We start from the raw sequence: 18,716 nt of genomic DNA, 5'->3' as shown, positions 1-18,716 counted from the left end.
TCCTATTTTTTACAGCATTTCTCTGGGTTTTATCTTTTTTGCCAATCCATAAAATTCTTTAGAAACTGTAAAGCACAAAAAGCGTGCAGTATTATAAAAAGGCAGCTCCTGACATTTGAAGGCTTAGAAGAAGCAGGTTAGGGTAACAAGCAACTTGTGCCCCGTGTGCCGTTTCGTTATCTTGGACTGTTTCACTGACAAACTTTTTATCCTCTTGACCTTAGTGTCGTCTTCATTGTCTGACATCATTAGGATTATATGTATTCCCATACTCACATACCCAAGAAATGAGACTTCATTCACCGACTTCAGACTATCACATTCCTACTACTCACTTAACTGGGTTTCTACAGTCAGCCTCTTAAAAAGGTAACTATGGCTGACCAGACCACTCTCCGATCTGTCCCCTAGCCTCCCACATCCCAGTGGGGATTCTGGGGAGAGTGAAAGAGAGACACACGGACGTTTTTGTTAACCAGCCACGGGGCGTGGACAGCACTCACCCGGATGAGTGACCATCAGATTACCCGCAAATGTAGAAAGCCCACAGACACAAAAGAGCACACAGACACCTGCGTGACACTCCCTTTCCTAAAAGAGGAGATTCTCAGAGTCAGAGTAACTCCAGGGGCCACCAAGTCAAATTCATTCCTTTCTTCGAGTTCTCTGTGCAGCCCCTGACAAGTGTTTGTACTCCTTCCATTTGAAGATCTCCAGGGGTCGGGAAGTCAGTTTTTCCCAAGACAACCCGTTTCTTTTGTGCGCAGTTCTAATTACGACAGTGTTCTTCTCTCTGTGATTGACAATGTGTTCCCTTTTGTGTTCTCTTCCGATCTCCTCCCAGTGTTGTTGCCTGGGATACAAAGCAAATCCTGCCACTCTGCCACATCTGTGACTTTAAACTTTTAAGATATTTTTTCTTTTTACACTTAGTGTGCAATTAATGTTTGGTTTAGATTTGTCCTGGAGCATACATTTTCTGTGGCTTGAAGAATTTATCAACACATCCAAGCCAACTCGGAAGATACCTTAACTTGCAGTTTTAATATTAAGGCTTCTCCTACACCAGGTCCCCCTAACAGATTCAAATATTAAGTGCTTGTATCAGATCCTAAGATAGAATTAGGTGCTTGTGTCCTGTCATGAGAAAAGCTGTGATTCTTAAGGGAGATTGCATTTTCATTTCTTTGAGAACTTTGGTTCTCATCACCATCCCCCCCTCGGCAGCTAAAGCGGTGGACGGATACGTGAAGCCACAGATCAAGCAAGTGGTCCCTGAGTAAGTGTCCAGGGTCCAGCCCTGGTCTTCTGCTGCCTCCTTTCCCTTCCCCCCGCCCCCCCTCCCCCCCTCACCGCTGCCCCTCCCGCTTATAGGCCCTGTAGGGCCCAGCACCCCCTGGCCCCCTGAAACCTGGCTCAGCCCTGGAGAGGGAACTGAGCTTAGTCTCCATGGGACCAGGACCCAGGACCCCACTCCCATAGCCGGACCCCCAGGCCCAGGGGGCGCTTTGTGCTTCCACACCCCAAAGAGATGTAAACATGCCCCCTGAGCCCTCCCCAGGTCAGCCGCTGCCCTGAGGTCACTGAGGCTTCTCCTGTTCCTCCTGCAGGTTTGTGAATGCGTCTGCAGACTCTGCCGGGGCCAGCGCCACCTACATGGACCAGGCCCCCTCCCCAGCCGTGTGCCCCCAGGCTCATTATAACATGTACCCACAGAAGTAGGTTGTGTTCTCTGGGGCTCCGCAGGGAGGAGCTGGGGCTGGGGCTGTGTTCTCTGGGGCTCAGGCTGGGCCCCGGGGGGCTGGTGGACAAAGGGACCCAGAGCTCCTGTAGGTCTGAGACCACCCAGGCCAGGCACCGGCATATGCCCAGGTGGGAGACAGAGATTTGAACAGAAGGTATTGGTAGTTTAGAATGGGGTTGGGCAAACGTCAACTACTCTTCTCTCTCCAAATGTAGATTTTTCTTGCTTTGTATAAGGAGCACATGGGCTTTACATGTGTGGACAGCCAGGGTTAGGGACAGCTGGGGTGGGTGTTCTAGCCTGAGCCTCTCCGTCCAGATAGCAAAGGACTCTACTCCCCACCGTCCAGATCAGGAACATCTTTCCCCTGAAGCCTAGGCCAAGGGCACAGGCCATCTTGGGCTGTTCACCCAGTGGGGTGTGGGGCTTGGGGTGGTCTCTGTGGCTCATCATTGGCCTTGGGCAACCTTCCCCTTCCCTTTATCTCTTATCTTTTTCTCCCAAGCCCTGACCCCGTCCTTGACAATGATGGGGACTTTGATCTGGATGACACAATGGATGTGGCGCGGCGTGTGGAAGAGCTCTTGGGCCGACCTATGGACAGTCAGTGGATCCCTCACGCGCAGTCATGACGCCCCCATCTCCATCTTTAGCTTCTTCATCCTCGCCAGAGGAGTTACTCTTGTGGATGTTTTAATTCCATGAATCGCTTCTCTTTGGAAACAATACTCATAATGTGAAGTGTTAATACTAGTTGTGACTTTAGTGTTTCTGTGCATGGTGGCACCAGTGAAGGGAACGTGTGTGAGTGTGTGAGTGTGAGGGTGTGTGGGTGTGTGTGTGCGTGAGTTTTCACATTGGGCTGTTTCTCCCCCTTGCTGTCCAGAGTTTAGTTGCAGCACTGGGGCCATAAACAGTGGCTGTGGTTGTTTTAACCTTGTGTAAAAGGCAGTAGTTCCATGAACCCTGGAACTTGGCCATGTGTTCAGAGGGTGGCTGAACTTTGACATGTGGCTGTTCAAGTCAGAGAAGGACAAAGGGAGGAGAAAGCACCTCTCCTGTGAGATTTGTCACTGTGTCTGCCAAGCAATTGATATATAACCGTGATTGTCTCTGCTTTCCTCTGAAATGTACAAATTGCCTTTTGAAAAAGAAAGCCGTCCTCCCTCCTTCCCTCTCCCTGACTCCCGTTTTCCTGGGTAGGGATGGGAAAAAGCGGGGACATACAGTGACTGCTGGGGCAAGGGAAGTCACGGGTTGTCTGACGGGTAGTTGCTTTTTAAGTAACACTGAACCCATGTTTTCTCATTCCCTCTCCTTCCATCCACTGTGTGAATTGCCCCTCAGTTCTGTGTGTGTGCACGTGTGCAGACACGTTTGATGAACCAGAGAAAAGAAAAGAGGGTCACATAACCGCAGCTTACAGTGCTGATGTCCTTTGTGTCGCAGCCAGAGTGGAAGGCCAGGCCGTGACCCACAGGCGCTGAGAAAGCTGCCTTGCCACCCGGGGCAGCTGCCCTCTGGTCTGCCCGTCCTTCTGCCCGAGCGCGGCTACCCCGCGGCTTACTGATGGTGGCCACTCGCACAGGCTGACTGGTGTTTTGTTTCTAAATCGGGACTTCTTGTTTTGCTCTTCCCACCCTGATCTGATATCACAGCCCTTTCTTCCTGTGGCAGGTCCTGTGCCATTCACACCCAGGTCACCTCGATTCCCTTCACTGTCCACACGGGCCATCTCAGGGAGGGGCCAGTGGGGGTGCAGTTCGAACCCAGGGCCAGCGTGCTCAGCGACGTTGTTGCCCACTTGGTACGGGCCACTGGGTGTCAGCGTTGGTAATCTGGGGCAACACAGTCAGTGGGTTTCCTAGGAAGTTTGGTAAGCTGCAGAAACCAAACAAAACAGCTTCAGTACAACGTCCACGATTTCTTCCGTAGCTTTACCCCAGAAGGAAGGAACGGTCTATCGCAGTCAGGTGGGAAGAGGGGGAAGCAGGTATAGCTTTCCGGGTAGGCCTAAAGGTCACTCACCCCCGGCCCCCTTCTCCAAAAGAAGGAATGACCACACCAGGAGAGAATGGCCCTAAAAACCTTATTTTTATACATGTGAGTAAATAAACATATTTTTTTTACAAAAATGACTTCTGAATTTATCAGTGTTTTGATGTTAAAGGAAAATATTCCTCTGTAGTAAATTATTTATTGGAAGATGACTTTTTAAAAGCTGCTGTTTGCCCTGGCTTGGTTTCATACACTGATTTATTTTTCTATGCCAGGCAGTAGAATCTCTCTGCCTCTGAGGAGCAGGCCGACCCTTCCATGATACCAGCAGTGACATAGGATGTCGCTAAGCCCTTTACATACCCCTCAAGATTTGATTAAAATTCCACCCATGAGGATGAGTGTTGGGGAAGCGGGAGGAGGAGGCCTGACCGCTCTCGGACCCAGTCATAAAGAGCCCTTCCCTGCCTGCCCATTGGACTTCACCAGCACCGGCCCCTGAGTGCCCTGAGTGCCGTGGCAGGCCGGCCGGGAGCTCAGCAGCCCCGACGGGGCGGGACTGACACACTTTCACGTTGGCAGGGACCCAGCCCCAGGGTGTGCTGTGGGCAGAGCTTGCCCTTGACGGTTGGCACTGGAGATTGGGGGGACAGGAGCCAAAGAGCGTGGCTGCCCCGAGCAGAGGGGTCCCATGCTGGTACGGTCGCTGACCTGTCCTCCGTTTTCCTGAGGCTGCGCTGATAGATGGGAGAGATGTTTGACTGAAAGGTATGCTCGCTATCTGCGTTGTGTTTTCTCTTTTCTCCCTGTTCCTGCAAACCACAAAAGAGGCAGTGGCAAGTCTTGACCTCCTCTGCCTCTCACTCGCCCCCAGACACGCACACACATAAGTCATCAAATGTTTCAATGTGTGGTATGTGCCGGGTTTTTGTAGGGGGGTGGGGAGACTAAAAGTGAATAGAACTTAAAGTGGAAGTATACTTTTTATAATTTTTCTTTTTAAAACTTTGTGAAATTATTTCAGATACATATTTTAGTGTTGAGGCAGATTAGTATGTAGCCACCAAAAAAGTATTGTGTACAATCTGGGGCAGTCACAAAATTGTGTATTTTATGTTACAATAAAGGCTTCCTCTGAAGGGACCATATTGAGTTCTGTTTTTCTTTCCATCGAGGTGGTGAGGGAGGGTGGCTTTGATAGGGAAATATTTGCGATCATCAGTGTGACTGTGAAAAACGGAACTGGTGGCCTCAGAGAGTGTGTCCTAGCTTTGATGGCAGAGGGGGCATTTCTTACCTTCCTGTTCATATGATGTTTTAAAAATTAGAGTGATCGTCTGTACCCCCTAGCCTCCTGATTCCACACTGTTCCCATTACAAAGCTTACCCTTAAATTTCAAGCACATTTCGAGTTGCCTGCTCTGAGCTGGGCATTGTGAGTGGGAGGAGAAATTGTTCTGCCCTCAAGAGGATTGTGACCCAGGAAAGATGACAAACATAACCAAACATGATAGGAGATTGGCTCGCGCTGCAAAAAAGCTGTCCTGAGACCGTAAGGGAATACAAGAGAACATGAAAGAAGGGCACCAGTTAGCTTGAGCTGACCCCTAAAGAACACATGGGAGTTGGGAGAGGCGCTCAGGTGGAGAGACCAGCGCAGGCAGAGGCTGGAGATGCAGGAGGGCCAGATACGGCTGGATAGAGGGTGACATCTGCTTCTCAGCTCAGGCCTGCATCACAATCTCCTGGAAAACTGGCTAAAGTGCAGATCGCTGGGCGACTCTCCAGAGTGTCCCAGCCAGTAGGCCTGGGGTTGAGCCTCAGAATTTGCATTTTTTTTTTAAAAATTTATTTATTTTGAGAGAGAAAGTGAGCAAGAAAGGAGCAGAGAGAGGGGAGAGAGAGGATCCAAAGCGGGCTCTGTACTGACAGCAGAAAGCCCTTTGGGGGCTCAAACTCACAAACCATTGTTATGCCCAGAATTCGTGATCCCCAAAGACCACCAGGGAGCCGAGTCCGATGCAAAAGCAAAGAGCCTTTATTTGAGCTAGCTCGAGCTCAATCCCCTACCTGCACCGACGCAGCAGTGAGATACCAGGGAAAGAGAGCGAGTTTCAAAAGGACAAAGGTTTTATTGGGGCCTGGGGGCAGTTGGTGAGGTAATGGCTATGGTCTCAGCCGATTGGCTGGGGAGGGGTCCTGGGGAAGGGTCCGGCAGGTGAGGGAGGGTTTACTCAAGGGGAGGAGGTGTGGTCAAGGTGAAGGACACAGAACAAGATGGAGTCGGCTGGCGTAGGCCCGCCCTTTCACCATGAGATCATGGCCTGAGCCGAAATCAGACATTGAACCTCCTGAGCCACCCACGTGCCCCAGAATTTGCATTTCTAACAAGTTGTCAGGTGATACGGGGGCGAGGACCACACTTTGAGAACTGTGGCCAGTGATGAAGCCTAGTGTGCCAGGCTAAGAGTTTAAACTTCACCTGAGCATGATGGCAAGTGAAACCTTACCAGACTTCAAGCAAAGGAATGGCCAGAGTCTCATTTTAGGAAATACTATAGCGACACTGTGTATGATGGATTGAAGGGAGGCAAAAGAGGAAGGCAGGGATCCGGGGAGGCTGTTTCAACAGTGTGGGTCAGAGGAGAGGAGGTTCTAGATGAGGATACCACAGCAGTGGCCCTGAGGCCTACTATGCAGACATTGTGACCAATGCTGGAGAGCAGGATTGGAGTCTAGAGTAATTCCAGGTTTCTGGCGGGAAGTAATTGATAGAGATGCTCCTCAGTGAGATGGGGAGGGGAAGATGTGGGAGAGGAGCAGGTTGGGAGGAAGATTGAGTACAAATCCGGATATGTTGGAATGTCCAAGGAGACGTGGGTGTGCAGCTTAAGAATGATCAGGGCTAAGAGATACGGAGGAGGGGAGGGGGGCGGGACAGAGAGGCAGGCTCTGACACAGAAAACGTCGAATCTCTCCTCAAAAGAACGGACTTCATTTGCAAGGGAAGTTCAAGCTTAAGGGTGCTCTCTGAAACCTCGGAGGTTGTGAAAGGCAAGTGGCAGGAGAATGATAGCTTTATCGGAGGTAGAGGTTGAGCTGGGCTAGCGAGTGTGCTAGAGAAAGATGGGGAAAGAGACAGCCGGGAGGAGCTCTCTCGGGGTCAGAACAAATCTCAAACACTGGCCGTGAAACTGTCCCTTCAAAGAAACCTGAATTTGATTGGATCAGTTTGTGGAGCCATTTCTTCCCCCAAAGCATTGTTGGAAAATATATAGCAATTAGCCAACAATTCGTGTAGCTTAACAGCTGGGTGTGGTCAGGGAAAGAGACAGGTGAAAATCACTGTCATGCTAGGGTGACTGGGCATACTCAAGTCTGCACCCCCTGAATGAGCAATAGCAGAGGCTTTGCACTGTAGGGAGGTGGGGGGTGGGAAGTATATGGACTCACTAAAATGACCAGCCACTCACTACCCAAATAACAATAACAAGGCAAGCCCCGGAAAATTCACAAATATATGGAAGTTAAACAATATACTCCTAAATAACCAACTAAAAAAGAATAAAGTTGAAGTAGTCACATGTCACAGTAAGTCAAAACTTAGTACAAAGCAACAATAATCAACATAGTGTGATACTGGCATAAGGATAGATGTATGGATCCATAGAATAGAATTCACAGTCCAGAAAGAAACCCATGTGTCCATGGTCAACTGATTTTTCACAGGAGTGCCAAAACTATGCAATGGGGAAAGAATAGTCTTTTCAACAAGTGGTGCTGGGACAACTGGATAGCCACATGCAAAAGAATAAAGTTGGGGGGGGGTGGAGAGGGACGCCTGGGTGGCTCAGTCACTTGAGTGTCCGACTTTGGGTCAGGTTGTGATCTCACAGTTGGGGAGTTCGAGCCCTGCATCGGGCTGCTGCTGTCAGCCTATCAGCCTGTCAGCGTGGAGCCCGCTTTGTATCCTTCCGTCTTCCTCTTTCTCTGCCCCTCTCCTGAGCATGCACGTGGGCGTACTCTTTCTCTCAAAAAAATAAAAACATTAAAAAAAAAGAATAAAGTTGGAGCCTTATGTTACATCACGTACAAAAATTAAAATGGATCAAAGACCTAAATGTAAGAGATAAAACTATAAAAATCTTAGAAGAAACCATAGAAAACTTCATGACATTGGATTTGGCAATGATTTCTTGGCCATGACACCACAGGCAACACAAAATAAATTGGACCTCATCGGGGTGTCTGGGTGGCTCAGTCGGTTAAGCGTCCGACTTTGGCTCAGGTCATGATCTCATGGTTGGTTGGGTCCTTCATTGGGCTCTGCCCTGGTGCAAAGTCTGCTTGGGATTCTTGCTCTCTCCTCTCTGTCTGCCCCAACCCCATTCGTGCTCTCTCTCTCTCACTCAAAATAAATAAATAAATAAATAAATAAACTTTTAAAAAAAAGTAGACCTCATCAAAACAAAAATTTTTGTGCATCAAAGGACACTGTTAGAGTGAATAGACAACCCCACAGATTGGGAGAAAATATGTGCAAATTATATGTCTGATAAGGGATTAATATCCAGAATATATAAAGAATTCCTACAAGTCAACAACAATTTAAAAAAAATTAATGTTTACTTATTTTTGAGAGAAAGAGAGAGCACAAGCCGGGGAGGGGCAGAGAGAGGGAGACAGAGAATCCAAAGCAGGCTCCAGGCTCTGAGCTGTCAGCACAGAGCCCGATGCAGGGCTAGAACTCACGAACTGCAAGATCATGACTCGAGCCAAAGTCAGACGCTTAACCGACTGAGCCACCCAGGTGCCCCATTTTTAAATGGAAAGGATGTGAGTAGACATTTCTCTAAAGATATACAGGTGGACAATAAATACACAAGAAATGCTCAGTCGTTAGAAATGCAAATCATGGGGTACCTGGGTGGCTTAGTCAGTTAAGCATCTGACTTGATTTTGGCTCAGGTCATGATCTCACCGTTTGTGAGTTGGAGCCCCGAGTTGAGCTCTATGCTGACAGCCCGGAGTCTGGAGCTTGCTTCAGATTCTATGTCTCCATCTCTCTCTGCCCCTCCCCGCTTGCTCTCTGTATCTCTCCCAAAATAAATAAAAAGAAACTTAAAAATTTTTTCTAAAAAAAAAAAAATGCAAATCACAACTACAATGAAATACTTTTTACCCATTAGATTGGCTGTTATCAAAACAAAACAAAAAAACAACTGTTGTAGGGGATGCGGAAAAATTGGAACCCATGTGCGTTGCAGGTAGGCATGTAAAGTAGCAGCTGCTTTGAAAATACCATGGAGATTGCTCAAAAAGTTAAACATGTGATCCAGCACTTCTGGGTATATACTCAAAAGAATTGAAAGCGGGACTCAAACAGATATTTGTACACCCGTGTTCGTAGCAGCGTTATTCACAAAAGCCAAAAGGTGAAAATAACACAAGTGTCCATCGGTGGGTGAATGGGTAAACTAAATGTGGTCTAGACATACAAGGGACTATCATTCAGCTTTAAAAAGGAAGGGAATTCTGACACATGCCACAACATGGGTGAATCTTGAAGACATTATGCTGAATGAATAAGACAGACATAAAAGGACAGACATTGTATGGATGCCCCTATGTTAGCTACCTGGAGTAGTCAAATTCATGAAGACAGAAAATAGAATCATGGTCATCAGAGGCTGGGGAGAGGAGGAATGGGGAGTTAGTGTTTCATGAGTCACACTTCAGTGTAGGAAGAAGAAAAAGTTCTGGAAATGGATGGTGGTGATGGTTGCACGATGGTGTGAATGTACTTAATGCCACTGAAGTGGATACCTGATCAGGTTAAAATGGTAAATCTTAGGCATATTTTACCACAAGAAAAAACAAATCAAAGACCTAAATGTAAGAGCTAATTTTATGGAAGTATTGGAAGAAAACATAGGAGTAAATCTTCATGACCTTGGACTTGACGATGGGTCCCTAGATATGACACCAAAAGCACAAGCAACAAAAGGAAAAGTAGACAATTAGACTTCATCAAAATTTAAAATTTTTGTGCTTCAAAGGACACTATCAAGAAAATGAAGAGACAACCCACAGAATGGAAGAATCCATTTGCAAATCATCTATCTGACAGGGGACTTGACTGCAAAATATATAAAGAACTCTTACAGCTTAATAATAAAAAGACAAATTGCCCAATAAAAAATGGGTAAAGGATCTGAAAAGACATTTCTCCATAGAAGTGTATAAATGGCCAATAGATACATGAAAAGATGCTTGGTCATTGGTCATCGGGGACCATGCAAATTAAAACAGACTCAAGTCACTTCACACCCCACTACGATAGCTGTGATCAAAACGTCGGATAATAACAAGTGTTTGCAAGGATGTAGAGAATTTGAAACCCTCATATACTGCTGGTGGGGATGTAAAATGGTGCAGCCACTATGGAAACCAGTTTAACAGTTCCTTACACAGTTAAACAGAGCTACTATGCAACCCAGCTATTCTATTCATTGGAATGCAGTAAATCCCTTGCATTCATCACATTTTTATGCAAGAAAATAGAAACATATATCCACAGAAAAACTTGTACACAAATATCCGTAATAGCGTTATACATAGTAGCCAAAGAACGGAAATGACCCCAAATGCCCATCAACTGATGAACGGATAAGTAAATGTGGTGTGGCATATCCATACCATGAAATACATTTGGCAATAAAAAGAAATGAACTACTGCTACACGGTACGACGTGGAAGAACCTTGAAAACATGCTAAGTGAAAGGAGCCAGCACAAAAGACCACGTGTTCTGATTCCATTTATATGAAATGTCCAGAACAGACAAATCTATATGGAGAGCAACTAGATTTGTGGTTGCTTATGCCAGGGGTGGGGATTTATTTCTCTACCACCTTTGTGAGAGAAAGCTGGTAGATCTTTGTGGACATGGTTTCTGGATTGGGAGAAAAAAAAAATTTTTTTTTAACAGTTCTCCAGCTTGAACCTGCTCTCCTGGGGTGCGCCCTTCTCCCAACTCAAGCTGCTTCCTGAACTCTTTCCCACACTCAGCTTTCTCTTCCTTCACCTGCAGGAGTTTGAAGACAGCAGGAGTTTGAAGTCTCCCGCGGTAGCTTCCTCCCACCTGCCAGCTTGGGCTTGGGCCCTTAGGCAAGCTGCCCCTTTAAGAGCACCTCCCCCCCAGCTCCTCCCTCAGGCCCGTGACCGGATTTCCCCATCAGGGCCCCTCCCTTTAAAGCCACGGCTCCATCTTTCTGACTGGCTGTGTACAGAGACCCAAGTACCCACCGCCGAGGGGGCCCTGGGTGCTGAGAGTCTGCGCAAGTGGGCTATGACAGGTGCACGTGGGACATGGAACCACTTCCCCGGGGCTTAGGAGGGACCCGGAGCGGGGACAGGGTGGATCCTGGGATGCAGCAGAGCCACCCAGGAGTGGGCAGGACATGTCATTGAGCAGCCGCTGTGTGCCAGGCACTGTGTCAAACCCTGTCTATATCTTCTGCGAAGCTGTTATTATTCCCATTTTACAGACAGGGGATCGGAGCCCAGAGCAGCTGGCTGACTTACCCAGGGCCCTACGGCTAACCAAGTGTCAGAGCCAGGGTCCGACCTCAGGTCAGTGTGACTCCAAGGCCTTGATGTTGTCTGCTCTGCATCACCTGCCTGACGGGTCCTGGCTTCTTCCCAGACTTCCTTTTTCCTGGGTTTCTTGTGCAGTAGAGGGGGCTTAAGGTGAGGGAGAAATGGGTTATCCTCTCCTCCCCCCCAGGACCAGAACTTGGGTCCCTTCCTCCTCCCAGGAGCTGCTTGGAGATGCTGCTGCTGCTGCTGTTCCTTCTCCTGCTGCTGCTGCTGCCACTGCTGGCCGTGCTCTGGCAGCGGCAGCCCCAAGATGCCAGGCTGTCCTGGCTTGCTGGCCTCCAGCACCGTGTGGCAGCAGGGACCCTGTGCTGGGCGGCCGCCTGGCAGCAGCGGAGACTAGAACAGAGCACACTGCACGCGGGCCAGAGCCAGCAGCAGGCCCTGAAGTGGTGTCTGCAGGGAGCCCAGGGGCCCCGCGGTCCCCTCAGGGGGAACACAGGTGTGTTTCCAAGGGGCTGGGGAGGTGGCCCCAAACAGATAGAAACCCCACAGGATAGTCAGATTTCAGAACCCAAGGATTCCCTCTCACTTTCTACCGCCAGCACAGAGGGGCCCAACGCAAAGACCCTACCCAGGCTCAGGATTGTTCAAGATGAATTTTCCATTCCTGGGCACCAGTAGTCCCCCCTTGCCCTAGGCCCCAGTAGCCCCGCTCAGCCTAAGCCTATGCTGGGTTCCTTATTAAGGGTCTCACCCATCTTGCCTGAAACTCTTGGGAAACTGTGGCTTCAGGACGAGTTTATGATGTCTTTGGGCTACAGATATAAGTACCTTCCGGAACCATCTCCCACTGACCAAGGCCAGCCAGGCCCAAGAGGAAGAAAGTGAGGGGCAGCTCTCGCCTCCTACCTCAACCCAGTACTACGGGGAGGCCTCTCTGCAGGTAAACGGAGAAGGCTGGAGCCTAGCCCCATTAGAGACCCCTACTTGCAGCCAAACCCTCCCAGCAGGGTGGGCAAAGAACCCCCAAACTGGGGGCTCAGGGACTGGCTCAGGCCCAGGGCCAACACCCTCTCTTGTCTCCCTCCAGGCCACCTTGCTGGGTCTGGCAGCCCTAAACAAGGCCTATCCAGAAGTGCTGGCTCCAGGAGGCACCGCCTGTGTGACCCCTACGTCCCCCTGGCCCTGCCCTCTCCCCTGGCCTTGGCGTGCCTTGGGCCAGGTTAGCGCCCCTGGAGCCAAGCACCCTGGGGCCCTGCTGCTGAAGGCACTGAGGTCCCCAGGGCTGCGGGCACTGGAAGGTGGGACAGCAGCCGAACTCCTGGACGTCTTTGTGGGCCTGGAGGCGGATGGCGAAGAGCTAGCTGAGACAATAGCTGCCGGGAACCCGGGGGTGCCTCTCCCCAGACGGGCAGCTGAGTTGCGGGAGGCCCTAGAGCAGGGGCCCCGAGGACTGGCCCTTCGGCTCTGGCCGAAGCTACAGGTGGTGGTGACTCTGGACGCAGGAGGCCAGGCCGAGGCTGTGGCTGCCCTGGAGGCATTGTGGTGCCAAGGGCTAGCCTTCTTCTCCCCGGCTTACTCTGCCTCTGGAGGTCAGCAGGACTCAAGGCTAGTGAGCTGGGGCAGGGGGCAGAGGTCACACGGCTAGCTGCCAAACACTGAGCCCTACCTAATCATTTAATCCCCCCAACACCAACAGCTCCGTTTATACACATGCAGAAACTGAGGCTCATAGAGGTTAAGAAACTTGCACAAATTCACACGGTGCCAGCATTTGGCGCCAGGTCTGCCACCCCCCGAACCACCGCCTCCTCCCAACTAGGGCCTCAGAGGCGGCACACTGAGCCTGGGGGAGCCAGGAAGGAGGGGTGGGAGGGCAGCAGTGGGAACAGCTGCTCCGAGAACTGGGGCCTGGGAGCCCGGGGGAGGGGCTACTGCCTAGCAGAAAGCAAGGGCACCGGCCACTGAAGGGCTGCTTGCTCCCCACAGGGGTGGTGGGCCTGAACCCGTGGCCAGAGCAGCCCCGAGGGCTCTACCTTCTGCCCCCTGGAGCTCCTTTTATTGAGCTGCTCCCAGTCAACAAAGGAGCCCAGGAAGAGGCTGCCTCTACCGTCCTGCTGGCCGAGGCCCAGAAGGGCAAGGAGTATGAGCTGGTGCTGACTGACCACATCAGCCTTACCAGGTGATCGCCTGCCCACCCCTCTGGGACCCTATCGAAGGCCAGGGATATGAGCGAATGGGCCCCTGGGGCTGACCTCGCCCCCCACTCCTCCACCTGTCAGGTGCTGCCTGGGTGATGTGGTACAGGTGGTCGGTGCCTACAATCGGTGTCCAGTCGTCAGGTTCGTCTGCAGGTACGTGACCCCCTGGGGAGCTGAGGGGCGTCCTTGTGCCCTAGGCTCCTCTGTCTCCTTCCTCCTCCCCAGGCTGGGCCAGGCCCTGAGTGTGAGAGGAGAAGACATTCGAGAGGATGTGTTCTCTGAGGCCCTGGGCCGGGCTGTCGGGCAGTGGCCAGGGGCGAAACTGTTAGACCACAGCTGTGTGGAGAGCAGAATTCTGGGTAAGCTTCTCCATCAGCTCCTGCCCCCCATTCTTGAGTTGGCTGCCCCCCCTGCCATTCCATGCGGATGGAAGAACTTTAGAAAAGAGGTCAGAAGACGTGGCCTCTTTGGTTGCTCCTAACACAAGCCCTAGCTCACTCAGGTCTAACTCCCATCCCTCCTGCTGCAGTCTCTCCCCCTTTCCCTTCCCGGCCTGCTTCATATTTACGATTAGGTTTTGGGTTCCTCTCCATTTACCCTCCTCTCTACCAAGGGATTCCTCTTCTCCCATGAACCTCAGAGTAAGCTGGAACAGGTAGGAGCACCGGCATTGGCGTTGGGAGCTGCCCTGTTGACAAAAGTGTGTGAACATGGGGGTTTGTCTGCAGATTCCTCCGAGGGCTCGGCTCCCCACTATGAGGTGTTTGTGGCACTGAGGGGCCTGAGAAACCTGTCAGAGGAAAATCGAGACAAGGTAAACAAGACACGGATAGGACAGGACTGCGTGTCTCCTTTACCCTGCATGACTCCGGGTGCCCTGGGCGCAGTGGAGTGATGGGGAGGAGGGAGGCGGGGAGGAGAGCTTCCCTGAGGCTCTGGGAAGGGAGGGATGAATTCCACAGACACATATGGACACATGAAACACCTACCACACATACCCTGGGCACCATCAGGCATCCCTCATCCACATGCCACACAGCTACACACCAGCCTCACTCAGGCCGTTCTGTTTCCAGCTTGACCACTGCCTTCAGGAAGTCTCTCCCCGCTACAAGTCCTTGCGGTTCTGGGGCAGCGTGGGCCCTGCCAGAGTCCACCTGGTGGGGCAAGGGGCCTTCAGAGAACTCCGGGTGGCCCTTGCAGCCTGCCCTTCGTCCCCCTATCCTCCTGAGATACCCCGGGTCCTTAGGCACAGGCACCTGGCCCAGTGTCTGCAGAAAAGGGTGGTGTCCTGAGCTGAGAGGCCTGCCCACCGCCCCATCCCCCTCATAGGCCACTTGGTACATTCCTCTGTGGCCTCTCTGGATGGGAAGTCTTGGCCAGGGTCTTCGACTCTGTGTCACGTGACAGTTGCCCATCAGAACCCCAGGCCTGAGGGAGGTCTAAGCTGTTCAGCCCGTTCTGAGGAGCCCACTCAACTGGCCCCTGCAGTGCCCTCCCTGAAGTCCTGTGGCGCCCTCCGGAGGACACTGCTAGAGTTCCCACATACTGCCGATGTCTCCTGTGTCTCCAGGCCCAGTCACTGGGCAGGCTGGACGTGTTAACCGTTAATGTTCCCCAGGAGCGACCCTCAGTCAATAAGAGACAGGAGTCAGAGAAAGAGACCTCAGCGTCACTGTCCCTGAGTACAATTCTCAAGTGTCTTCTGCACCGGTTGCCTGTAGTGGTAACTCTCTGATTAACACAACTCTTACTGGTTTTCCTTCCACCCTGCCCATCCCCATGTTTTCATGTGCTTTGTAGGATTACCTCCCAAATAAACCACTTGCACCCAGATTCTGGACTCAGGGTCTGCTTATGGCGAAACTGTAGTAGTCTCATTCGTCCTGCTCTTGCTGCAGGCTGGCTTCCCCCACCTTCAGCTCTGGACACCAAGGCTTTCCCCCCACGCTCCACTCCAGGTTGGGGTAGGTCTTGGGGACCCCTACCATGGCCTAGGTCAACCCAGAAGACCCAGAGCCCACTCCTCCTCCCTCTCTCCACTCCAAGCTTACCGTAAATGGGGAAGGACTGCTCCTCAACTTAGCTGGCTTAGCACAGGTGCCTGTCTGGCCCAATACCCACAAATCACCTCCATGGGCAGGGGCTATACTGCAAGTCAGGAAGTATCACAACAGGAAGCAATCTCAGAGACCATTTGGGTTAACTGTCCATCTTAGCAGTGGGGAAACTGAGGCTTCCTGAGGCTGTGAGGCTTGCCCAAGGCCCCACAAGCTCCTCTTAAGTAACACAGTCCCTGTTCCTGATCAGTTGCCAAGTCACCAGTTCTACCTCTGAATTACTGCTGGATCCCATGCCCCACATCCAGGCCACCCAACCCCCCATCAACCCCACAACTTCTTCCTGGTAAAACCCTCCTGTGGCTCCCCAGTGGCCACAGGATTCAGACCAATCAGCTTAGCCTGCAAGACCCTTTGACCCACCCTGGCCCTCACTTACCTGTCCAGCCACCTCTCCCCTGAGAAGGAAGCCGCAGCTACGATGACCACACCCTACTATCCTGCATGAGCTAAGCACTGTCACCTCCAGGTCTCTGCTCAAGCTGTGCCTTCTGTGGAATGCCTCCTCCCCAATCTTAGCTGATGGAAATCTACTTGGCATGCAAGGCCTTTTTGGGGTCCTTTCTCCCACGAAGCTATCATTATGCTAGGTTGCCTCCCCACCTGGACTTTGGAGCTCCTGGGAAATTGGGCCATGTCTGATGCACACTGTCCCTCCAGTGCTGTGCAGGGCCTGGCTGAGAGCAGGTGCATAATGGACATGCCCAGAATAAAAGAGACTCTGGCTTGGAGATGGCGCGGTCCTCCCCACCCCGGGTCGTTCACTCTCTCCTATGGTGGGATTGGGACTCTATCCCCTACTCCAGGCCACCTGAACAGGAGGAAAACTGGGCAGGTCCAAGAACAACACCAGGTTTGGCTGTTTCCTTCCCCTACCCAGGTTGAGTTTTTAAGCTTTTCCCCCTCGGAGGTTTGTGGAAGGGGCAGAGGGAAGGAGAGAACTGGGGGAAGGGAGAGGTGTAAGAAGACTTTTCCATTAAGGAAGAGGGCCGTGGAGCCTGACAGACCCCAGGGACAGCAACAAGGAGCTAGGCCTGCTGCCTAGCTGCCCTCCCCCCACCACATACACCATGTGGAGAGTGGGTCTCACAGCTGCCTTCTCTCCTGCCCTAATTAGCAGTTGCCCCCCCCCACCCGCCCCAAACACACATACATTGTCCCAGGCCAGCGCCCCAGCCAGGGCCTCTTTTGTGCTCCCAGATTCCTGGGTGCAAGGTGGCCTCATTAATGCCCGGAGACCGCCCCATCTCCAGGGAGCAGGCAGACAGACAAGGGGGGGACCCTAGGCACAGTGATCGAACTCCCGCTTCTGAGAGCCTTGGCGGCCATTCTTTGGGCCCAACCTGGAGACGGCTGCCCTGTGGGAAGCTAATCTTAGACTTGCCTTTGTCTGGCCCCAGAGTAGACGCAAGTACCCGTCTGTCCTGCACCACCTCAGAGCACTATAAACCCCAGGCCCTTGATCAGTGGTCACAGTCAACGGCCTCAAAGTTCCTGGCTATTTGGACCACTGCAGACAACACCTTTCTTGGCTACCCCACTCTGAGCAACAGACGCCATGAACCCTCCCTCTACAAAGGTAAAGATACCTGGGGATGGAGGGGTAACTCATCATCCCAGGGGGGCAATGAGACTGCTTACTCAGCGGGCTGGAAAGAAGTCTGAGATGTCTCTACTCTTGGTCTTTTCCCGGCGGTGGGGGCTCTGAGGCGGGGGACTGGGTGGGGCCTTGGCGGAGGGTCGGCCTCTGCTAGCATGGGACTGTGCCCAGCTCCTGAGAGCTCGTGTATCAGGTGCTGTTTGCAGTCTCTCATGTCCTCCTCCTGGCAGCCTGCACTAGAGGAATTACTTAACCCGTTTACAAGTGAGGAAGTTGTGCCCATAAGAGGGTAGGAAACTGGTGCAGAAGCCACAGAATGCAGTTTCCCCTGTGAGGGAGCAGGCAGACAAGACAACCTGGATCCTGCCGGTCCTTGACTGCACCCCAGTCCTTGGTTTGCCCATGTTGGGGCTATACTGGGTCTGTTTCCCTGAGTGAACAAACTTCCGGTGCAGACTCACACACCCTGTTTTCAGGTGGAGTGGTAAGCGCTCTAATGGGGGTAACGAGAGACTTAAGGGTACCCAGAAAAGAGGGAATCACTCTGCCCAGGAGTCTCAAAGGGCTTCCTGGAGGAGATGGTGTGCTGGGGCTTGAGAGATGAGTAGGTAAAAGAGCCAGAGAGGAGCCCTCTAATACAGTCTTGCAGACAGAGGCCGGGGAAATTAGGGGATGCAGAGTGTTAGGACCGCAGGAGGGAGGGGGCACAGAACCAAGTGGGCGGGGCCTGGGCCAGGGGGCTGAAGGTGGGCGCGGCGGGAAACCCTCCGCCCCCCTGCCCTCCCCCCACCCCAGCGCCTGGCCTCGCGTCTCCCTAGGTCCCCTGGGTCGCCGTGACGCTGCTGCTGCTGCTGCTTTTGCTACCGCCCGCGCTCCTGTCGCCGGGAGCGGCAGCGCAGCCCCTGCCCGACTGTTGCCGCCAGAAGACGTGCTCCTGCCGCCTCTACGAGCTGCTGCACGGCGCGGGCAACCACGCGGCCGGCATCCTCACGCTGGGCAAGCGGCGGCCGGGACCCCCTGGCCTCCAGGGCCGGCTGCAGCGCCTCCTGCAGGCCAGTGGCAACCACGCAGCCGGCATCCTGACCATGGGCCGCCGCGCAGGCGCAGAGCCAGCGCCGCGCCCCTGCCCCGGGCGTAGATGTCCCGCCCTGGCCGCTCCCTCTGCGGCGCCTGGGGGACGGTCTGGAGTCTGAGCCGTTGCTCTGGCCGCGTTCTGACCCTGCCCTCTCCTCGCTGCCCGCCGGGTGTCAGCCCTCAGAAAAAGGGCAATAAAGACGAGTCTCTGTTAGTGAAGCTGGTCTCTGTTCCTTTGCTGTCGCATCCCGTCCTGCAGGGGGCGTGAGAGTCTGTAAAGAGCCCGAGGGCCTGGCAGCCCGGCCCTGGAGCACCTCAGCTCTGGCTGGTAGAACACAAAACAGAGCAAGGAACTGTGCTAGGCCCAGTGGTACGGAG

The 18,716-nt window shown here is 52.5% G+C and overlaps 3 protein-coding genes across 7 annotated transcripts in view; all 3 read left to right on the top strand.

The window, feature by feature from the left end:
* The window catches only part of STAT5B (signal transducer and activator of transcription 5B), a 65,038-nt gene extending 60,152 nt beyond the window's left edge, over positions 1–4,886 (top strand). For both annotated transcript variants that reach the window (XM_043584506.1, XM_043584507.1), the window contains 3 exons: positions 1,228–1,279; positions 1,611–1,718; positions 2,250–4,886. In XM_043584506.1, the coding sequence (XP_043440441.1) occupies positions 1,228–1,279; positions 1,611–1,718; positions 2,250–2,376 (287 nt within the window). In that variant the 3' untranslated portion in view covers positions 2,377–4,886. The remainder of the gene's footprint in view (positions 1–1,227; positions 1,280–1,610; positions 1,719–2,249) is intronic.
* A 6,101-nt stretch (positions 4,887–10,987) lies between these two features.
* On the top strand, positions 10,988–15,380 carry GHDC (GH3 domain containing). 4 transcript variants are annotated; one of them, XM_043584502.1, is made up of 10 exons: positions 10,988–11,099; positions 11,292–11,376; positions 11,562–11,842; positions 12,165–12,286; positions 12,434–12,935; positions 13,333–13,525; positions 13,626–13,697; positions 13,770–13,903; positions 14,273–14,358; positions 14,621–15,380. In XM_043584502.1, the coding sequence occupies exons 3-10, from the start codon at positions 11,575–11,577 to the stop codon at positions 14,837–14,839; spliced, it is 1,596 nt and encodes a 531-aa protein (XP_043440437.1). In that variant the 5' UTR covers positions 10,988–11,099; positions 11,292–11,376; positions 11,562–11,574; the 3' UTR covers positions 14,840–15,380. The 4 variants fall into 4 exon arrangements, with proteins under 4 accessions (XP_043440437.1, XP_043440436.1, XP_043440439.1 ...); XM_043584501.1 differs by having other exon boundaries at positions 10,994–11,376; positions 11,531–11,842; XM_043584503.1 differs by lacking the exon at positions 10,988–11,099 and having other exon boundaries at positions 11,271–11,376.
* A 1,842-nt stretch (positions 15,381–17,222) lies between these two features.
* On the top strand, positions 17,223–18,557 carry HCRT (hypocretin neuropeptide precursor). The gene is made up of 2 exons (XM_043582638.1): positions 17,223–17,243; positions 18,083–18,557. Exons 1-2 carry the CDS (start codon positions 17,223–17,225, stop codon positions 18,455–18,457), a joined length of 396 nt encoding a protein of 131 aa, XP_043438573.1. The 3' UTR covers positions 18,458–18,557.
* The last annotated feature ends 159 nt before the right edge of the window (positions 18,558–18,716 follow it).

Source organism: Prionailurus bengalensis, chromosome E1, assembly GCF_016509475.1.
Source record: "Prionailurus bengalensis isolate Pbe53 chromosome E1, Fcat_Pben_1.1_paternal_pri, whole genome shotgun sequence".
In the NCBI taxonomy this organism is placed as follows: domain Eukaryota; kingdom Metazoa; phylum Chordata; class Mammalia; order Carnivora; family Felidae; genus Prionailurus; species Prionailurus bengalensis.
This window is presented reverse-complemented; position numbering and strand designations above follow the sequence as displayed.